General features: G+C 44.0%; 1 protein-coding gene across 1 annotated transcript in view; it reads right to left on the reverse strand.

The window, feature by feature from the left end:
• LOC145404722 (uncharacterized) overlaps window positions 1-23,115 on the reverse strand; it is a 385,254-nt gene that overhangs the window by 89,155 nt on the left and 272,984 nt on the right. The window contains exon 5 of the mRNA XM_080276272.1: window positions 19,848-20,024. Coding sequence (XP_080132398.1) covers window positions 19,848-20,024 — 177 coding nt within the window. The remainder of the gene's footprint in view (window positions 1-19,847; window positions 20,025-23,115) is intronic.

Consider the following 23,115-nt stretch of genomic DNA (forward strand, 5'->3'; position numbering starts at 1 on the left):
GTCTTTTACCATGATTGACTGGGATACTGCATTTGATTTTGTGTAACTATGACCACGCTGTTTTGATATAACCAAGCTCGTATTGCTGGGTTTTGTATTTTTGTGACTGAAACTGTAATTTGTTTTTCTGTAATACTTAGACCGAGTTTGTGTTGCTATAACCAAGTTTGTATGGGTCTGATCAAGTTTTTGTAGGTGTAGCCGAGTTTGCGTTGCTGTGACCAAGTTTATGTTGCTGTGAAATATTCTGGTAGTTTACTTAGTGCCTTAACTGAGTTTGTGTTCCATATGATAAATTTTCCGTTGCTGTGGGCATGTTTACATTGCTCTGGCTGATTGTGCCGCTGTAACAAAATTTTCGTTGTAACCAAATTTGTGTAAATGTGACGACAATATGATACGGCGTTCTTCTAATGGCATAGACCCAATGTGTTCCTGGAATCAAGTTTGTGTTGCTGTGATCAAAGACTGTTACAGTGATCGAGTCTGTAGCACTGATGAGGTTGCTGTCGCCAGAATTGTTTTGTTTTGCTTTGAATAGTTTGGTTTGTGTTGCAACTGTTCTGCATTGCTGTTCTCGATTTCGTTTTTCGCTTTACAGCAGTACTCAGTGGCAATGCATGATACATTGTGGGGTGCCTGAATTTTTCCTGACTGTGCATGTAACTGGCAAGGTGCATGGAGGGGTGCAAGCCATGGACGTTGTATACTTGATCAAAAAAGTAATTTTACATTTTCCTGTTTTTCCCTTTTTTAATGGAAGAACCTTTTGAAAATGTTCGCAGTCATTTTTTATATACGTGTACTACTGCTGCTGTTATCATTAACATGTCAAGAAATATGACATTTATACAACATATGAAAAAAAAAAAAAACTATTTGCCGTAGGAAGAAAATGCGAACTGCAACAAACGCGCACTGTGAAACCATCGAACACCTGAGCAAAGATGATTTTTGATCGAGTTTACGGACAGTACGTGTACACAGAACGAACACGATTTTTTAACACCTTCAGTCTGATGCATTTTATTTATTATTACTACTTAGACGATATTACGTAGCTTTGAGGAGACCGTGTAGTGAAGGAGGAAGTGAAAACTGGATCTAACTTGTCCGGTTTGAAAAAGCTTTCCAGGGCGGAATAAAAATGTCAAGTGAGATCAGGAATATAATGGAAAAATGGTTGTCGTTTTGAAGAGGTTAAATAGAAAGGTCTCAGCTGATTTGCGTGGGTCTGAAATGACTGGCAGTAACTATACTCTCTTTAATGAGACCTAGAATAGCTATCTCTACATCTTAGATACTGATGTAAAGCCGTAGGTTAACAGTATAATATACCTTAATGTTAGTCATGAAGAAGTGCAATGGAAAGAATGCAGAGCCTTAATATTTACTTATACCGTACCGCTGAGTTATGGGAAACCAATTGCAAAAGAACGAAAATCTGAGCCGGGGTAAAGTGGCAAGGGTATGGAATGATTGGAAGTAATCCAAACTGGTGTAAACTGTTGTGAATCCTCCTGATCTGACATCACTGAACCAGATTAGACCCAGCAGTTCCTGAATTAACAGAAATAGACAACTTACTCTGACTGGATCCAAACGGCAGTGAAATGACCGAAAGGAATGGGCCGAAGGGGGACTGATCTGACCGGTGGCCTGTTGCGTTCCAAATTAGTTTACAAAGGAAAATAATACCCTTTTTCGACTACTTTTATTTTGAAAGTGCTGGCAAGGGACGCATTCCCGTGGTGGCACCAGTATAACCTGTTGGCTTCGCTCACCAGATATGAAAACGTCCATAATTTTCCTTATTCCCCGAAAGGAGGATGGTGGACTGCAAAAGGAAGGCAACTTCTGTCTGCGGCCCACTGGGTTCACGTCCAGGTGAACATGAGGTTGCAATTGCTACTATACTCTGACGGTAATGCCGGTTGACAGTTATGACGGCTGGCGGTATGTCGGCTACGGCTTTGCCAGCTGACGGTTTAGTTTTTGGATGCTTATGCCGGCACGACCCAGGTACGCTTGCAACAAACGAACTTATTTTATTCCTGCTTACGTCAGACGAATTTCTTCAGTGTTTAGAAACTAACGTTGGTCACAGGCGACTCGATTGATGCTTTAGAGTATAGTCATGGATTAACGCCAGGCGATTTGTTCAGCTATTGAATACCGCCGTAGCCAGAGATGTTTAGTTGCTAGGATCGAATTTACTGTGCTTACATGATGAAGTTTTTCCAGTAGTCCAGTCTGTCTTAGCTGTGTTCAGTAGTGTTTGTTGTGTGCCGTGTTCTTACATGGGAAATGAGTTTTCGTATCTTGTTTTTCCTGTGGGACGAGTGTGTTGCTGTAGTCTCAGTTGGCTATATTTTGTTCTGTTGCTTATGGTACTGTTTTGCTGTAGAGTAGTCGTTTTGATGTATCTTGGTGTCTCATACTGTGTTATGCTCTGTCTTGTTTGGGAATGAATTGAGTTGCTTATGGCTCCGTCCGCGTTGCTGGGTCTAGCAGTGTTTTGCTGTGTTTTGTTGCATCTTCCGCTGGGTACGGTAAGAGTGTTGTTGTCTCATTGTGCCTTTTTGTGTCCATTTTTGTTTTCCTGTGTCTTCTTGGCATTGCACTGTAAAACATTCAGATGTTTTTAGGTATGTGAAGGTACTTACCACCACCTCACTCGATGTAGTTCTGCCTCCAGGCGACTTTTACACTGTCACTCATGTGGTTTACTTTAACCCGGGAAGCCATTTACGACGCTGGGTGGCTACCATATAACAAGATGTCGCCTGATGGGCTAGTGGGTCAAGGAACTTTAACAGAATGGGGTCCGCAAGGGTTTACATCGGGGTTTATTGTTCACAGAACGCCACTTGGGGGCAAATGAGGCTGGTCACCCTTGCCGTAAATGTCAGAACAGCTTAGCCTTTCCCCGGGTCCGAGGAGACAGAAAAGGATGGATGATGGATGGGTGTACAGTAGGCGAGTGAGTTGCTATAATCCTAACTGTGTGATGATGTCTTACTGGAAATTATATCTTTGTCAGTTGTAGGGTCGTATTCAGTGCGGCAAAGAAGGCTTCGCAGCAACCTCTTCCTTGGCGATTTATTTTGCATATTAGGTCTCGTCCACACATGTCCTCGAACATGTGTTGACAACATAGCTCGGGGCATGTTTGAATGCATGTATGCTTCAGTATTTACACAGATGTATGCAAACATGTTTCAGTGCTGCTTCCAACTTAGTGGCAGCAGAGATGTGCCCGTATGAGGCAACTGAGACTTCAGGATGTTGCCAGCATGATCTAGATGCTGTTGTTCCCAAGATGCTTACAGCGTGTTCGTTATTGTGTTATTTACATGTTGCAAGCGGTGGTAGGTGGTGGTGATCATCATCCATTCACTTGATATTGTGCTGTCTACGTTTTCCTTCCGCCTTCTCATTCTCTCCCTGTGTCTGCCATCCTCTCGTCTATCTTCTCCATTTCCTTCCTGTCACTTTTATTACTCCTCATTCTACTTCAGGTGGCTCTTCACTGAGTGACAAGCCTAATGGTTTCCTGTAACCCAGGATATTATTTACAACGCTTGGTGGTAATCATGGAACCAAACCAAATAACGGGGTGAAGTGGAGTTTATTATGGTGCCCTTGTTAACTGGGTGGAGAGAGACAGATGCGTCATCCATCCAGGAACCAAACCTCCACACCAATCCCCGGGCCTCGCTGTAACGAGGCGCTGTCAGCCGCAACGGAAAATAGGTACACTAGCACGGGACGGTCCTGCAGGGGCGATTGCTTTCCAGCGTTTGATGGAACTGCTCGGTCAAACAGACTGGGGTTGTCATCATCATCATCGTCGTCATATTACCAGCACTTGTTCTAGCGCACTTGTGGACCCGCACTTACACCTTAACATTGATCTGTATGCTGTTTATGCCTATTTAATATAGATAAATACGCAAAAGAGGATGGCAAGGTGTAGTGTAGAGAAAAAATCGTTAAACAAAAGGTGTTACGAAATCTCCACAGCCTCACAGGGTACAGTCCTTAATTTATGCTATGATACTGCTGAGAACAAGGCCGCGTTACAATGAATATTTGAATTGCACTGCTCTTGCGATTGCCAAGAAAGTGGAACATTGCCCCAGCCTTGAGTTTTTATGACGACTCCAGTATTCATTGGTTTTCTGTGCGTTGCTTTCACCAGATTTGTTTTTGTGATCCTCATCTTGTTTGCCCCACAAATGGCCAACCTTGTGGTTTTGTATTATTTTTTCTTCATTTGGTATTAGGTTTTATTTGGTTTGTGTGTGTGTGTGTGTGTGTGTGTGTGTGTGTGTGTGTGTGTGTGTGTGTGTGTGTGTGTGTGCGCGCGCGCGGGGTAGTTATGACCTGATAGCTTATGCGTTTTGTGAATTCATCCCTCCTTTTGCCCTGCTCCCGCCTCACCCCCTCCTCCTTCCCTCGTGCTCCCTCCTCCTCCCACCTCACCTCCTCCTCTTGCAACACAAATCTCACCATCTACAAAACGCCCATGCAGTTTTTCTTTAACACATCGGTTGCCAATACTCGATACCACAACCACACAAACCCTTCATAAATATCGCCAAGACCGAATATTGCACTAAACACACACATCTCTCTCTCTCTCTCTCTCACACACACAGACACACAGACACACACACACACACACACACACACACACACACACACACACACACACACACACACACACACACACACACACACACACACACACACACACACACACACAGCGGGTAGCATTACATCACAGGGGATACAATATTAATAACCAGCGTAAGAGCGATGTTACAATGTTATTAGATTTCTCTCCCTCTCATGGCGATTTTGATGTTATGATTCTCTCTCTCTCTCTCTCTCTCTCTCTCTCTCTCTCTCTCTCTCTCTCTCTCTCTCTCTCTCCTTTACACTCTTTTATTTTCGGTTATACATCTCCATTAACTCTTTCTCCCTCCTTAACCTTCTCGTTCTTCTCGTGTACAATTATTCCCTATTTGCTCCTCCAACTATTTCCTCCCTCTAAGCTATTCATGTTTTTCCATCCTCCACTCCTCTTGTTCTTTATTTTACTCCATTCCCAATTTTCCTCTTCCACTCTATATTGTAGCTTTCCTCTCCCTTCTCTTTCCTCCATCCTTCTTAAACATGACTCCTGTTCACCTCTTGCCCTCCCTCACTTTCACCTTGATGATAAACTACACTCTCCCATTTTCTCCCTTCCCGCCTCTTTTAGCATACCTACCCCCGCTTGTAGGCTACGGCTCCCTGACCTTCCAGAATACTTTACATATTCCTGCTTTATCCCAGCATTATTAAAGATTCCTGTTATCATCTCTAAGCTTATCTCTGCCAACCAGCCAACCCTCTTGCTCATCCTCAAAATTCTCCTCAAGCATTATCTTCTCTCTTCCGCCTACGGACATACTTTCTTCTTCCCACCTTCTCCCTCCCTCCCTCCAATTTTCCAACATATCTACCACATTGCAACCTGTTTCCTTTCTGCCAACAAAGTTGAACGGTGTTATGTATTCACCCGTGTCTGTCCGTGTTTTCGTCTGCATACAGGACATCTCAAATAGTTGTTCCATATGTGCAAATTCATACACATACATTATCCATCTATAGCTATCCATCTATCTGTCTATCAGTCTATCTATCCATCTGTCTGTCTATATATTATATTGTGCTATAGTGTTAGATAATGAAACCAGTAAAGTGAGCTTTGTGAGTGCGTGACTAGCGAGCGAGCGCCATGTTATCACAATTTCCTCCTTATATAATATTATAGACGGAATTTCCGATATTTAATTGCAGTTGATGCCAAATAACATAGTGTTACGACGGAAAATGTTTTTAAATTTGATTTCGTATCTGAGGCATTCACCAATTAGAGCCGAACACTCCATTGGAAAACTCGAGGTTCCAAGGAGTTCCTACGTCTTTTTGGGTGAGTTTTTAGTTGAGAACAAAATTTATTGAATGAATGTATCACATGCAGAAAGAATTTCAACTCTACTTCATCCAGGAGTAACGTATTATCTTCTGCTTAGCGTGACGATCGGGTGGGGCCGGGCCGGGTGGGGCCGCTCATTTGCAAACTTAAATGAGAGTAAACATCGCCCGATCACTTCGCTTGCTCGCTCGTAATCATATTTTCCTCACTGCTTGATAATACCTCATCTTTCCCTGCGTTGGCCCCCGGCCACTACGCGTTGTAGTATATCATACATCCTTCAACCCCCAACCCAACTCCCCCCCCCATATTTTTTATTTTTTTAACTAGCTTACATCACCTCTTGACCAGACTTTCTTCTCTTGCTTTATCTTCTCTGCTTCTCTTCCTTTGGTACATTACACTTCATTCTTTCCCCCCTCTGCTTTTGATTTATCTGAGTAACTTCAAACTTTTTTCTTTCTAACCCCTTCCCCCTTCTCCTGCTCCACAAGCGTCTTCCCGAACTCTGTATCCTCTCACTCAGTATACTTCATCATATCCCACCTCACCCTCGTCCAATTGAGCATCGAGAGCACAACGTTAAAGGAAACTGGACGTTGCTAATAGTTCTGCATATGTTTCTGAGAGCTTTGTAAATCTTAATAGCTAAAGAATCAGACTGAGTACCATATTAGTTTACCCCAACGGATGACAGAAGCAAACACTGCACGGGTATTCAAAAATTACTTTATGTAGTGCAATATTTCAAAGCTCTTCGTCGTGTTTTCCAAAATGTTAGGCAGAGCTGGAGTCTTAATTCTTGTCTTGGCCGATATTGCAATACCTCTGAGTCCCCTTTTCCTTCTGTACTCTACGCCAGTCCATCTTTCCTCATCATTTTCTAGCATAGTCACCCTTCCCTCCCCCTCCATACCATTCCCAGCTGTACATTAACTACTACTTCCTCCACTGTACATAGTTTCGATGCCGTTATGTCGACTTTACGTCATCATTCTCTGGCGTGCTCACCCTTCTTCACCCTTTCGTCTCTGATACACCTACTACTTCCTCTGTTGTATCTCTCTTCCCTCCTTCCCGAATTCCCTCTCTCTGTTCCATCAATATTTCACCCTTCTCTTACGTACCATTCGTTCCGTTTCCTTTATATATTTCTCTCCCTTTCCTTCCTCATTTCTGTTGTTTTCTCACACGTGGGATGAATCTTAAGTGTAAATGGTTTTCCCTCAGCAGATAATCTCGTAATGAGAAATTGGCCTTCTGTTCCCGCCTGTATTTCATTTCTCCTTCGCAGTCGTACCTGGTCTCTCTAACCATCTTCCTCCTTCCCATTCCTCCCTCTTCGTTCCAGCATTCATTCCCACTACTATTTTTTTTTTTTTTTCATCATTGGCCCTGTTCTACATTGCTTCCTCATCCATCTGAATCTTCTCCTCTTCACCCTCTCCCACTCTGCTTCCTCCTTCTCTTTTTCCCCTCTTTCCCTTAGCCTTCTTCATTTCAGCATCTGCCTCCTCCCCCTCTCTTTCTCCTACTCCCTGCTTTCCCCTTTCGATCACCACTTCCTCTCTTACTTTCTATCATTCATTCCATCATCGCTGCTCTACCTCTCTCCTACACCCTTCCTCTCCCTCCCTTCCCCCTACTCCCTTCCTCTCCCTTCCGTCCCCCTCTTTCCCCAACTCCGTCCTTCCCCCTCCCTCCTCCCTTCTCCCTTTTCCCTTCCTACCCTTCCTCTTATCTTACTTGCTTACTCCCTTTCCCCCATGATAATTTTCGCTCCTCCATCTCCCCTGTTCCTCTTCTCTCTCTTGCTCCTTCTCACGTATTTTCCCCACTACCCTACTCTTCCCTACCCCCCCTCATCTCTTCTCTACCTCCTTCCCTTCCTTGCCCTTATTCCACCCTCCCCCTTCTCTGCTCCATACACCTTTCTTTTCTCCCCTCCTCTCCCTTTTCCTGTTACTCTCCTTCACCAATCTCACCCTTTTCTCCCTCATTCTATAATCTCTTCTCTGATTTTTCTCATATTCCCATATCCCCCCTCTCCCCTTTTGTCCACATTCTCTACCCCTCCCTATATCTAAATTTTATTCTCTCCTCTCCCTTTGCAGTGTTCTTCTCCTTCCCCTTTTCTCACCATTTCTCTTCCATTCACCCTTCGCCTAACTAACCTTCACCATTTAGCCTCACCTTTCCCTCCATCTTTCATTCCTTCTTTACACAACTTTCTGTCCAGCCTTCCTCCTTTCCCTTATTTTCCGTTCCATCCTTCATTACCTCCCCCTCAGCCTAACACCATAATCAACCTCTCTTCCTCCTATTTTTCCCTCTCTCACTCCACATCACCCCTCACCCCACCATCACACTACCCCCCCCTTCCATCATACTACCCCTCACCCCACCATCACACTACCCCCCCCTTCCATCATACTACCCCTCACCCCTCCCTCACACTACCCCTCACCCTTCCATCACACTACTCCTCATCCTTCCATCACACTACCCCTCACCCTTCCATCAAACTATCCCTCACCATTCCATCATACTACCCCTCACCCCTCCCTCACACTACCCCTCACCCCCCACTCACACAACCCCTCACCCTTCCATCACACTATCCCTCACCCTTCCATCACACTACTCCTCATCCTTCCCTCGCACTAACCCTCATCCCTCCGTCACACAACCCCTCACCCTTCCACCACACTATCCCTCACCCTTCCATCACACTACTCCTCACCCCTTCCGTCACACCACCCACCCCAGTCAGTGATATACGCAAGATTAGCTGGCTTGGCGATCAGTCAGGCCTGTGCAGATGTAGTCCTGTCATGATGTACCGCCCTGTAATAATTGCTCTCCACTGTGCTAATGGGGACAATAATAGGGGAGTGGCTGTAATGGGGCACTGGGGGCGAACGAAGAGGCCTAAAAAAAATAGGGGGGTTGTTATTAGTGTTATTTTTGCATGGCCAGTGAAAATAGAGAGAGAGAAGCTGCAAATGTGGAACAAATCCTTTTAATTTTATGTGCATGTCCAGTGAAGTTAATGAGCAGGAGAGAGATGAGATTGAAATGCTTAGGTATATCTCTTGACTAGTGAGTTTCTGAAGCAAGGTACCATTGTTTTACTGTATATGTCGGGAATAAGTAGCCTAGCCCAGGGCCTCTACACATCTAGTAGGTCAAAAAAGAATTCGATGATAAATGTTGGGACTGAGTTTTGGATTTAAAAAAAAAAAAAAAAGTGAGAGTGAGGGAGATTAAGGAACAGGTGAAATAAAATATACTTCTAATGTTATGTAAATGGAGAGAGAGAGAGAGAGAGAGAGAGAGAGAGAGAGAGAGAGAGAGAGAGAGAGAGAGAGAGAATTAGTGAATGGTATTAGTATCATGTGAACCCTCATCTAAAATAATTCAGAAAAAAAAAATGGCAGAATGTACAGCATGTTAAATAGGCACTACTATGGCCGTGAATCAGGAATGTTAAAAAATGGGGTAGATTAAAAGAATGATAGACCAAACTTAGAATGATCAGGGATTAACGAGAAACAGATATCGAAAAAACGACAGTATGAATGAGAGAGAGAGATACTGAAATGGAGAAAATAAGAGACAGGCAGACAGACAGACAGCAACACGTACCAAAAAAATCAGAAAGGGACATATTACTGATTGCATAAATACGGACAAAACAGGCACTAGTGTAATCAATTCGAGTGAAGTATTGCATAGCACTTGTATACTGTATATTTGTCGATAAAGTTCAGTATGCTTTACACCCCTCACCCACTGCCACCCTCGCTGTTTCGTCACCCACTCTCCATGTTCCTCTTGATTCTCTCCAGGTTTCTCTCGATCCTCTCCATGTTCCTCTGGATCCTCTCCATGTTCCTCTCGATCCTCTCCATGTTTCTCTCGATCCTCTCCATGTTCCTCTCAATTCTCTCCATGTTCCTCTCGATTCTCTCCATGTTCCTCTCGATTCTCTCCATGTTCCTCTCGAATCTGTCCATGTTCCTCCCGATTCTCTCCATGTTCCTCTTGATCCTGTCCATGTTCCTCTTGATTCTCTCCATGTTCCTCTCGATTCTCTCCATGCTCCTCTCGATCCTCTTCATGTTCCTCTTGATTCTCTCTCCATCGTTATCGTCGTTTTAGTGCTGTGGAGAAGCGAGTGTGATATCCCCAGTGTGTTATAATGTTTACCTTACACCGTGTTAAACTGCCAGTGGGACGTTTAGTTGCTGATCATCATCATCATCATCAATCATCATCATCATCATCATCATCATCATCGTCATCATCATCAATTTCATCATCATCATCGTCATCAGCAGCTTCATCATCCTCGTCATCGTCATCATCCTCGTCATCGTCATCATCAACTTCGTCATCCTCGTCATCGTCATCGTCATCGTCATCATCATCATCATCATCATCATATTATTATTATTATTATTATTATTATTATTATGTTTTCATGTTATCGCCATCATCACCATTATATCATTATTATTTTAACATCATCATCATCATCCCAAACTTACTCCCTGCTCTCAAAAACAGGGTGAGCTGGATCCAGAAATAGGAAAAGCTAAAACACAAAACCCGGCCACCCATCAGCCCAGTGCTCAACGGAATGGGCACGCCTCCATTCACTCATCATTTTGGCCATCCAAATAAAATTCTGGCTCGGACAAAAACGCTGCGCCGTAATATTTCTCGTAAATTATGATGCAAAAGAATTAAGAAAAATAAATCACCTTTACGTTCTATGACTTACTACAATCACAAAGTTCACTTGAAGTACTGTATCTTGAAAATAGCTAAATGATGGATCATAGTACCATCATTTGTTGTCACTTTTTGCGAACGCGGTGATTGAATTCCGTAGGGTTTTTCTAATTTTCTTCAAATTTGGTTTATAGGCAACTTACCTTAATCCAACAACATATTTTAGCAGGCGATTAACATTCGGTCCCCGACTGCTTTTGTTTCATCCAGACAAGGTATATATATCTTCCCAAAACAACTGCAGCATCCAAAATTCATGTCCAGCACTGTAACACCCCATGATTCTTTACGTACTTATGCCTCTGTTAGAGACTACATTGATTTGGATGGTATGTGGCAACAAAATTTTTTGTGGAAAATTAGAAAATATGGATTTGATACTCCATAATGCCATAATTTTCTTTGGAAAATTCTGTAAAGGATTTGAATGTCACTTGGTATCATCATTTTTTTTTTTTTTGAATGTCTAACATTGTCATGCTGTTACTATCTACTACGGTAACATTTTTAGATGATCAAGTGAAGGTGTCTACGGGATGGAACGCTGAATAGCTCATGAAGGCCAAAGGGAAAGCACTAAAATATGATAAAAATCTGCAGTTTTCCCTTTGATCCACTCCGTTGCACCCCGCCTTTACTAGATATATTATTATTATTCTTCCTCCGGACGGTTTTATTAAGCTTAAGGGCAATCTCTTGTAGCGAAAGGGTTAGGGAAGGCTATGGCTGGTATTCTTGCCGCATAAGGAAGCGCTGTAACACCTCTCCCTTAGTGATTTATTTGCTGGATGCGGCTGCTTAATACCCATTTGTACGTTATTTATGCCGTGTATGGCGATGTTAAAAGGATTTATCTAACACACTAGAGGACAGTAAGGTGTAATAAACAAAATAAATCTCTTAGGAGAAGGTGCTAGGGATATTCCTCAACCGACGAGAATACGTGTCCATATCTAACCTCCCATATTTGCAAAGTTTCCTGAGCTTAGTGCAAATGTTTAATTGTAGGCATGATATATTGCGCTATAATGAATGTCATCCTCGTGAAGTGGTTAAAACTAATGACCTCTTTCTGGGATAATTTTGAAAGGGAACTGAAATAATTTAAGGTAATTTATTCACCCATATTGTGGCACCGCCTGGGCACAACACAAAATGCATGCACACTAATTCCGGTACCCAACAGGTGTGTGTAGGTATAAGCGTCGGCGTGTGGGATGATGCATTTTTCATCAGCATTCATTTAAATCAGTTAAACCGGTAATCCGCACACGCACACAACTTTGAAATGAACGTGTTAAGCGTGGGAAGTATAGGGCTGGTGGACATATTATACAGTGACAAAGAGACGCCGCGTTTGGCTGTGGGGTCGCTCATGACGACAATGGCGGCGTGGGCATGGCTGAGGAGCCGTCATGCGTGAGGGAGTCAGTGGGAGGCGAGGAGGGGGAACATGGGGGAGTGGGAGGAGGATAGGCTAAAGGGGGAGGGAGGAAGAGCGTGGGATGAACGGGGTAGGTGGAGGATCGTTGGGGTGAAGGGAGGAGGGATTATGCAGGCAGGGAAATGGGTTTCATGGGATTTAGGACTTAGGTGGCTGGTAAGCAGGTGGAGAGAGTGGACTGGGGATTAGGGAAGTGGGTAGAATGCTATGAGTGAGTCAGTGGGGTTGGATATGTGGGGGAAAGAGGAATGGAGGATAGCCGAGAAAGATTATGGGTTACATGAGATTTGGATACTTAAAAAAAAGGGTGGATAGATAATTGAGAGATGGGGAAGCGGGTGTGTTGTAATGAGGAAAGAGATGAATGCGGTGAAGAAGTGTGATTGGGAGAAAGGGAGAGGAACGGGAGAGGAGGGATAGACAATTGGACAGGCAGGGAAATAGGTTGGATGAGATGTGAGTGGTTTAACAAGAGGTGTAGTTGCTTGGAAGGTGGGCTATGAGTGAGAAACAGTAAGAGCCTGTGATGGGATTAGGGTGGTGGATATCGAATGATAAAGGGAGTCGTAAGGAGGACTGGGGAATTAGGTAGGCAGAGAAATGGGTTGGATGGGATGTGTGTGTGTGCGGGAAAACAGGCGGAGCGTTTTTGGGACAGGGATGTTGTTGTGGTGTGATGTGAGTCGCAGAAGGGTGAAATCAGTGTAAAAGACAAACAAGAGGTGGAGTGGAGCTTGCCGGGGGAATAGAGGGGGCTCTGACAGACCAGCAAATAGGTTGGATGGGATTAGGGACGCGGGAAACAGGTGCAAAAACTTGAAGACCAGGGGAGTGGGACGGACTGCAGTATTTGAAGGAATATGATGATGGAGTGTATTAGGGTTGATGGTGAGAAGAAAGAAGGTGCGGGAGGGTTAGATACGTAGAGAAAAAGTTTAGTCAGAATTTATGGCTTAGGTCTTAGAAAAACAGGCGAGAGAGAGAATCTTTGAGCAATGGGTGAGAGGTGCAGAGAAGGTATGATGCAGAAAGAAGATGGACATAATGTAGAAGGCAAAGTAGGGCATAGGTGGCGTGTGCTGGGCTCAGAGGGATGTACGGAGAATGGAGGGGGATTAGACAAGCAGGGAGAATCAGCTGGATGGGATTAGGCGCGTGGAGAACGGGTGAGAGAGACATGGGAGGCAGGTATGTGCAAGTGATCAGCGTAGTCGGCGTAAAAAGTAGGACGCAGTGAGGGAGTTAGTAGTGGATGATGACGACGACGACGATGATGATGATGATGATGAGGATGAGGATGATGATGATAGGTGGGAGCGTGGGATTTGGACAGGCAGGAAGACAATGTGAATGGAATCTAAGTCCCGGTCCATTAAAAACAGAAGGATAGAGTCTTATGGGTGAGGGATAAGGGGTAGGGAAATATGCACAATACAAAGAGAAGTGAAGTCATTGAATGTACAGCTGGCCGCACTCCCGCGAGGGCCACAGCGTTGTCAACGCTGGCCAAGATATTTACTCTGAAACACTAGTAGAGAGATGCGTTCGAAGCATCCACAGCAAAAGTAACACCGAAAAAAAAAAAAATTTCTTTTAATAAATATTACACTTTTCTGTCGCCTCAACAATCGTCATATCTCGCCTCTCGTGTACAGGCACCCACCTACCCACCTCAAACCCGCTCCCTCCCTCAGTCCTGTGAATGCTTCGATCAGAGCTCACTACTAATGATTCGCGGTTACTATCTCGGCCAGCGTTGACAACACTAAGGTGGCCCTCGCGGGAGTGCGGCCAACTGTACAGTGAGGTTGGATGAGGAGGAAATGGAAAATGTGAGTGCGTTTAAGTACTTGGGTTGTGTGATGAGTAAGGATGGAAGTTTAGAGGATGACGTGCTTGAAAGGGTACGACAGGGAAGAAAGGTTTCAGGTTCCTTGAAAGCAGTGATAAGAAGCAGAGAAGTGAGCATGGAAGTGAAAAAGCAACTACATGACAGTATTGTGATACCAACTATAACGTATGGAAGTGAAGCTTGGACTTTGTTGGAGGGACAGAAATCAAAAGTGAGAGCAGTGGAAATGAGGTACCGTATTTGAGAGAAGCCTGTAGAGAGTCACATGGAGAGACAGACTGACAAATGAGGAAGTGAAGGAGCGTTGTGGTGTGGATGTGGATATGATAGGAAGCGTTAGAAGAAACACATTAAGGTGATTTGGCCATGTGGAGAGGATGGAGAGTGAGAGACAAACGAGGAGAGTGTATGTGACTGAGGTGGAGGGAGAGGGAGGGGGAGGCCAAGGATGAGATGGAGGGATGGAGTGGAGGGTATATGAGAGAGGGGTGTGTGAGCTGAGAGCAGGGCAATAAAATGGCGGGAGACAGGGCGATATGGAGGCGATTTGTTTGTGGCCACCTCTTACGGGATTAAGGCGTCTGGCAATAGATAGATAGACAAAGAGAAAAGGGCTGCGGCAGTACAAATTCAAGTGGGTGCAGGATAGAATATGCCTGGAGGAGTGGGGAGGAGAGAGAGAGGAATGTGGGAGGAGGAGGAGGGGGAGGTTTCGAGGGTGAGACAAGCATGGAAATTAGTGGGATGAGATTAAGGTGCCTGGAAAACAGGTCGAGGAAGGATTGGGAGACGAAGTTAATTAAAGTTCTGTGGGAGGTAAGAAACTGAGGGTGACGTAGTGTGAAAGGCTGGGTATTGGTTATAAGTACATTTTGGAGACAGAGAAACGTATGGATGTGTGGTACTCTGACAGTGTGAATGGTAGGGTACTAGACACAAATATGGCTTGGGAGACGGGGTTAACGAATGAACGCTCAGTGGGAGGCAAGAAAATGAGGGTTAGGTAGGGAAGAAAATTGAATGTTGGGTATAAAGCTGCTTAGGAGGCAGGAAAATGTTTTGGATGCTGTAAGGAACGAAGGGAACTGATTGTGCGTGGCATAGAAGGGAGAGGAAGATGGGAAGAGATTAGGGTAGATCTGGAAGTGGTTTGGTGGTGTGTGAGTGGAATGGTATTGAGTGTGAGGCGGACCGAGACAACAGGGAAAGGGAGGTAGGCAGATTTTAGGAAAGACAGACATGGGTTAGATGATGCAAAGGTACGTGAAAAATGTATGGAGTGAAGCTTCCGAGGCATAATAGTGAGAGTTGGACTGGAGTGGTCTGACGTTACTCATGTGCCTGAAATACAGATGGTGGGCTCTTTATGGGACTGAAGAATGAATGCGTGGGATGGAGGAAGTGGACTGGGCAGTATATGGGTGCAAGAATGCTGCCTCCAGACAATTTCGTCCAGCTCAACCTCTTAAAGCGAAAAATCACTCCTAAGCTAAAAAAAAATCTTCCTGAGGTTAGCACGAATGATTGAGACGTCACCGGATTCAGAAGGTAAAGGGAATGGGGTTAAGAAAGTGGCTTGACAGGAAGAAAGGGTGGAGACAAGGATGAAAATGGAATGAGACTGAAAAGAGACCAAAGAGTAGGACAGGAAATGAATGGGACCAGTTTTACTGCCAAAAAACTGGAGATGGAAAGAGGACTGAAAGCAAGTAATAGAGCGGGGACTAGGGTAGAAGCGAGAAAAAATTTGGAAGGAACGTTTTATTGAGAAAGGAAAGGAAAATTGGAGAAAGAGGAGTAAGGAAATAGAAGAGGAGGTGGATAAAAGGAAGAGAATTTGAGTTGGGACTTTAGGGCATGGTGTAAGATGACTTTCGTGTACTTGATTTGATTCATCTGAGGGAAAACTTGTGAGAGTTAGTCAGAAATAGAAAGATGTTAAGAGAGAAGTTATAGGAATGTGAAATAAAATAGGAAAAAGGGAAGAGAGGTTTTAAATCTCGGTGAAAGAGGGAGGGGAGAAGATGGACTCAGGGAAGATGGGGGAGAAGGGAATATGAATTTGGTGGAGGAGAGGGAGTATTCGGGAAGGAGAGGTGAATTCAGGGGAGATGAGGGGGAGGAGAGGATGAATCGGGGGAAGTGAGATGGAGGAGATGGAAATTCAGGGAGAAGAGGGCGTATTCGGGAGAGGAGAAAAAGGTTAGAAACTGATTTCAGAGAAGACGGGGAGGAGAGGGTGAGTTCGGGAATGGTGAGGGAAGAGGGAGAAGAAATCGGGGGAGGTGAGAGGGAGGAAAAGGTGTATTCGGAAGACGTGAAGGGAGGAGAGAGTGAATTCGAGGGAGGGGAGAATGAATTCGGGGGAGGAGAGGGTGAATTCGTGTAAGGTCAGCTCGAAATGCAATTGGACACGTGAGACTCGTGGCCACTGGAGCGGGACACTGGAACATCAGGGACATACGCACGAGTGATGCTGACCACTCCGGGAGGGGATGAGGGACGGTGTGGGGCTGGGGGAGAGGCAGAGAGGAGCAAGAGCAGGGAGTGAAGAGAGGAGAGATTAAAGAACAAAAGATGTGCAGATGTGTAGAAAGGGAACTAGGACAAAACGAAATGTTAAAAAGAGAAGGGAAATCAAAATATAGCTTTGTGTGAGACTTGCAGGAAGATAGGAGAATCGGAGAAATGTGATATGGGAATGGAAGAGGGTTTGAGGGAGAGAATATACGCACGAGTTATGATGAAGGATGAGAGATATATACAGGAGAATGTACAGAAGAGGGAAAGAAAAACGGCAAATGTGGAGAAGGGAATTTAGGGGAAACTTAAAAGGAGACAGAGAAAGGGAAGAGAAACTGAGGGGAAGCTTACAATGTGAAAAAAAAGAAAAAAAGAAAAGGCAGGTGTGAAGAACGGGGAGTTAGAGAAATGTGAATGCAGATACTGACACACACACACACACAAAAAAAAAAAAAAAAAGAGAGAGAGAGAGAGAGAGAGAGAGAGAGAGAGAGTGAGAGAGATTCGAGGGAATATGAAAAGCGAGTGTGAAGAATGGAGAGTTTTAGAAGAATAATTAGAGAAGTGAACCTAAGCTGTAGCTCAAGAAAAAAAAAAATAGGTCTGACGAAAGAGGAGTTGAGTTACGGTATGCAAAAGGATATTATGAAGATGGATGAGAGGTCGAGGGAGAGAAGAAAGTCGGGTCCGGAGAAGGAAGAGTTACTGGAGAAATGTGATAGGAGAAGGAGATAAAGTTTGAGGGACTTGGAAATATATGGCTGAGTGATCCTGACCACCACAGAAGCCGTTATTCTAAAGGGAAACAGAGAAAGGGAAGAACAAATAGAAGCTTAAATTGTGAGAGAAAACAGGTGTGTGACGAACAAAGCGTTGAAAAAATACCGAGAGTTCTAACACAGTTTTATTTTTCTTTTTACTCTAGGACAAATTTTGACAGAAAAAAGTTGGTTAAATTCTCAGTGGTTATGGGACAGCAGTTACTAATGGTCTTATGATAGACAATGGCCTCCCTCATAATCATCTCATTTTGTCGTCACTAACTGTTGCCCTGTAGTAGTTGAGAATTGAACCCATGTAGATATAGCATTTTCCTACTCAAAATTAACCCAAAAAGTAGCCTGTTAAGTTTATCAGAAATTTCCCAGAACACTGTAAAAAAAAGGGTGAGGGGACTGATGAGACTTTTAGGAAGGAAGGTAGAGGTGAATTATACGCACGAGTTATAATTTTTAACCATCACAGAAGCCGACAGTGAAAAATTGGATAGATAAAGGAAGGATTTGAAAGTTTTAGCTGTGGAAGAAAAAGTGTGAAGATAGAGGAATTAATGGAACGTGATGGGGGATGGGGAGAGCATACGAGAAAGGAAAATATACAGAAATTATTTTGACCGCCACAGAAGAGGCGTCTGTGGATCGAGGTGTGCTGGGGCGAAGGATAAGAGAAGTGTAAAAGATGTTCAAGAATGAAGATGGCAAGAGTTAAAGAAGAAAAGCAGGTGTGATGGAAGACATAGAAAATATTTTAAAGGAAGCAGAATTCAAAGCAAAGCAGGTGTTAGGAAAAGCAAGAAGAGAAGGGTCATAAGGGAAGGGGGGAACTTGAATAAAAAGGAAAAAAACCATTTGTGATGAAAAAGGAGTTAGAGAAAAATGCATTGGTACAAGGGAGGAGAGAGCGTTTGAGGAAGGTGAGTTAGGGAGAGGAGAGGAAACTAAAATGTGTGCCTAGTGATGTTGACAACCATAAACGCCATCTCGGTCTGAAAGATGTTTGCTTAGGTAAGGGTTAAAGGGATGTAAGAGGTGGTGAAGAGGGAAGAGGATTTGAGAGAAAGAGGAAAAGTTGGTGTGAAGAAAGAGGAATAAGGAAATGGTCTTAAAAGAGAAGGTGAAAGGGGAAGATAAAAGGAAAGGATAAGGAATTTGAGCTGAAACGTTAGCTGTGATTGAAAAGAATGTGTGATGAAATAGGTGTTTAAGAAGTTAAGTTGAAGAGAAGCGGGTTAAGTGGGCAGGGGATATGAAAGAAAACATTAACTGCGAAAGTGCATTAAGTAATATTGTACACTGAGACCTGGGAGTAATATTGTACACTGAGACCTGGGAGAAAGGAGAGAATTTGGTGGAGAGCTAATATACACGCGAGCGATGTTTACCCCAGAAGCCGTCTTAGCGTGGAAGGGGTCTGCTGGTGTGGGAATTAGAAGGAATGTATGAAAAGACAATGAGGAGTGAAGAAAGTCTGAGGAAAGCACTTGTGAAAAAACAAGAGATAGAGCAATGAGAAGAGAGGCAGAGAAAGGGGAGATGATTTGAGGAAAGGCTTCAACTGCGAAAGGAAAGCGATTTTGAAAAGAGGAAGGTGTAAGAGAAACGTTAAATACGATAGAGAAAGAAGAAAGTGAAGTGTGAAGAAAGGGGGAGATTAGAGAAAAGGGACAAGTAGAGAGGAGAGAGCATGAGGGAGAGGGAAAATACCGTATACGCACGAGCGATGTTGACGATCACAGAAGCTGCCTTGGTGTGGAAGACGAATGTTTTTGTGAGAGTTAGAGAAGTGTGGGAGGAAACAGTGATGAGGGAAAGAAGAAAAGAGGATGCGAAAGTAAGTGGAGCAAGAGAAAAGAAAGGGGAAGAGTAGAGAGTCATTAAAAGAAGAGTGAAAGAAAGAGGAGCGAGTTTGAAAGGAAAAAAAAAGTATGAAGAAAGATGATTAAAAAAAAAAAAGATTAAGAGAAATGAGAAATAAGTAGGGAGGGAGTTAGAGGGAAAGAAAAAAAAAGCAAGTGTGAAGAAAAAAGTGGAGGAGACTCTGGGAAAAAAAAAAGAGGCAGGGATGAAGCACGTTAGAGAGAGAGAGAGAGAGAGAGAATATACGCACGAGTAATGCTGACCACCACAGAAGCCTTCTTGGTAGAAGAGGTTTATTGGAGCGATAGTAGAAGGGATAGGTGAAACGATAGTGAGGGGGAGGGGAGAAAGTTTGAGTGAGAAACGAAAAGCAGGTATGAAGAATAAAAAAGGAGTAGTTAAAGATGTGAAAGGAGACAGGGAAAGGAGAGAGGATTTGAGGGAAAGCTTCCGCTCTGATCGAAAGTAAGTGTGAAAAGAGAGAGAGGTATGAGAAATGTTAAAGAAGATAGGGAAAGAAGTGAGATGAAGTGAGGGAATGGGGCTTACAGAAAAGTGACTAGTAGAGGGGAGAATATGAAAGGGGAGTATAATACGCACGAGTGATGTTTACTACTACAGAAGCAGTCTCCGTGTGGAAGAGGTCTGCCTGGGCGCCCTGCTTGTCGGGCTGGTGGGCTGGAGGGCGTGTGGGCGTGAGGACGTGGCAGGAGAGGGTGCTGCCTAGGAGTTCTCGGCTCCCTAAGATGCTCACGTCTGCTTCTATGGTGTAGGTCCCTGTGATAGGTAGAAAAGTGATTGGAATGTAATAAAATAGAAAAGTAATAAGCAGTTGTAAAAAATTAGAGTATCCTCATGTCATCATTACTGTTATTATTGTCATTTATTTCCATCGTTATCATCAAAATTATCATCAGCACCAACACTTTTGCTGTCACCACCACCACCACAACCACAACCACAACCATAATCATCATGATCAGCTACAGGATACCACATCATCATCATCATCATCATCATCATCATCACCATCATCGTCATCTCCATCAACTATCATCTCACGCTGAGCTTTGCCAGATAAACCAGAAAGATAAAACAAAAGTTATCTTAGGCTTCCTATTGAAATATGCCCTACACCCATTCCCCCTCCATATAGACTTTCAGTGATCATCTGCGTCCCATCAACGAATCCATCAGCAGTAAGTCGTTCAGTAAACACAGAAAGGAGCCATTCGGTCGATTGCAATTTATTTCGGTTTATTTTATAAACACTCAGTGTTCCTAGCTCCACTCCAGCAACAAGATACCTGGCAGAGGGTGAAAGCATCGGCATTTAGAAACGTTACTAGGGAGAGGCGATCCGACCTGGAAGAGGGTCCATGTCCGGCTGTAACTTTTATCTATTTTGAATTCAGATTTGTTGTTGTTGTTGATTCTCTCCTCACTAGAGGAGACCGGGCCTTGCTGTAGCCCGGTTGTTGGTGGTTGGCTTGAGTGGGGTAAGAGGGAAGACAGGGCCTGGGGAATGCCCAACACACACGCGCTGTCTCCTGGCTGAGTTTGTGGTGTGTGTGTGAATTCAGAAAATCATGTGTCAATATACCTCATCAATCTGAACAGTTCACGGCACTGTGGGTACTGGAGAGGGACGCCTTCACATGGTGGCCCCTATATAACCGGGTGGGTCCACTACCCGGCTATACAAACGTCCCTCAGTTCGCTTTCTATCCTTCCAAAAGAGGGTGGCGGACTGCTGGAGGGCAACTTCAGCATGCAGTCCATTAGTTTCACATTTCAGATGAACCTGGAGCTACAGTTACTACAGGACCATGAATTCTTGACCCAACATTATTTCCTCACACACACAACTCAGCTTTCCTAGATAATGATCGATACCAATACAATTCTGAACAATCTGTAACGAAGCCCAAAGATCACTTTACGGTTTACTCCGGCGTTCACCGTCTTAGAGGCTCTTATTTCTACAATTCAGAATCTTTTTCACACCATCCATCCAGACCGTCTTTGACCTCCCCCTTCTTCTCACTCCGTCTGCTTCCGACCTGTACGCTTCTCTGTCTTTCCTCTCCCAGTCATTCCATATGGTCACAGCCTCGACACATCCTGGTTGCCTCAGTCCATCATAATACTGCATCTTTTTCCACACGCTTCTCCTATCGTGTCGCTACTCATCCTGTTAAAAAACATTTCAGTCACATGTAAACTTCACGTAGTTTGTTTTCAACACTTCCTCACTTTTGGGGTCCTTAGCATATACCGGTATGGTCCGTGTTTTGCATTCCCGGTTTATACAACAGAATTTTCACCAGTATCCCTCGACACATATGGTGGTACTCTTTCCTGAACACACACTCATCTGCCCTTCTCCTATCCTGCGACTTACTGCAAGGTGCCGAGTATTATCTGCTGTAATGTTTAACTCCCAGAAATTTCCAAAAGTATTTCACTTCCTCCACCTCTTCCATTTAGAATTACTCTCGTATTGTAGCCCTTTTTCCCTGCTTCATCTCATCACCTTAGTTTTTTGCTATATCACCTCCCAATTTTCCTCTCATAAACACTTTAATATGCAAATAGTGACTACAAACAGTTGATTTATTTCACGTCCATGAACAGATTGAACGGCCATGGCGACATGATACACTCCTTGACGAACCTCACCTTACATTAAACAGTCCTCCTCCGCCTTTCCCACCAGCGCACGTACTTTAATCCTTTGATAAACACTCTTCCCTACACTTAAAGTTCCTCTCCATCCACACATCTGTAACACAAACACAAGCCCTCACTAACATTGTGACGTGCCTTTTCCAGTTTCAGAAAAGCTACTTATAGATTTCTTGTCTGAAGATTGGTTACACCTGATCCACACACGCCTTGCCAAGTCTATGTCTACCTTGTTCCCAACTAATATAGTTACGTAGATGAAAAAATGAATGTCATCATCATCATTATCATCGTCGTCGTCGTTGTCGTCATGCTAACCGTATTTTACACTAAAAATTGATCAAAAAATAAGAAAGGAACAGCATAACGAAAACATACTGCAATTAAGCAGACACCTAGTTAAATTGATTTCCGGAAAAGTGAAAAACGACATGGCCGGTCAGACATAGACGGCGACTGGGAGAGCAAATGGCAAGTACAAATGCTATTAACGCCAACTCATCAGCAGACGCACCGGGACTGAAGCCGATTCATAACGAACTTACCAGAACTAAAGCCGATTTGAGGCATTTTTTCATACCCAGTACCTCCGCCAAAGCGTCCCGAATAAATTATTTTACCCAGCGACGAGTTTGAGGTCAGCACAGCACAACACAGCACAGCACAGCACAGCACAGCACAGCACAGCACAGGAAAGCACAGCGACTCCCACTCCCCCGTCCCCCCAGACACTGCTAAGGCCAGGCGCTGAGGTCCACAACTTTTGCTATCAGCCGCAAGTGCCGGGAGAAAACTCAGTGAGGGAACACAGACTCGCAGATGTGATAACTTTGTGAGCGTGTGTGTCGCGCGGACTTCCTGCTGCTGCTGAAGTTAGTATGTAAAACGCGCCATTTAACCCGGGAGAACCTTCGATTATCAGGGAAATGTATACCTGGACTAAATTTAGAGACAGGATTAGGGAACGGAACAGTGGGAAGTGTACACGAGGATTTGAAAGTACTCCGATCCTCCCATCCTACGCCGTACAACATAGAGTATTTCCACTTTGATTAATCGTACTAGGTTGAAGATCCGTCAGAATAGATTTATGGTTGGTTCTGAAATTATTGTAATTTAATCACATTCGAAATCTGCATTGAGGCTTTTAAGTAAACGACGCTGATGAATGATGTAAATC

This window comes from Coenobita brevimanus, chromosome 64 (assembly GCF_032717465.1).
Source record: "Coenobita brevimanus isolate Jiangsu-jjx chromosome 64, ASM3271746v2, whole genome shotgun sequence".
In the NCBI taxonomy this organism is placed as follows: Eukaryota; Metazoa; Arthropoda; class Malacostraca; order Decapoda; family Coenobitidae; genus Coenobita; species Coenobita brevimanus.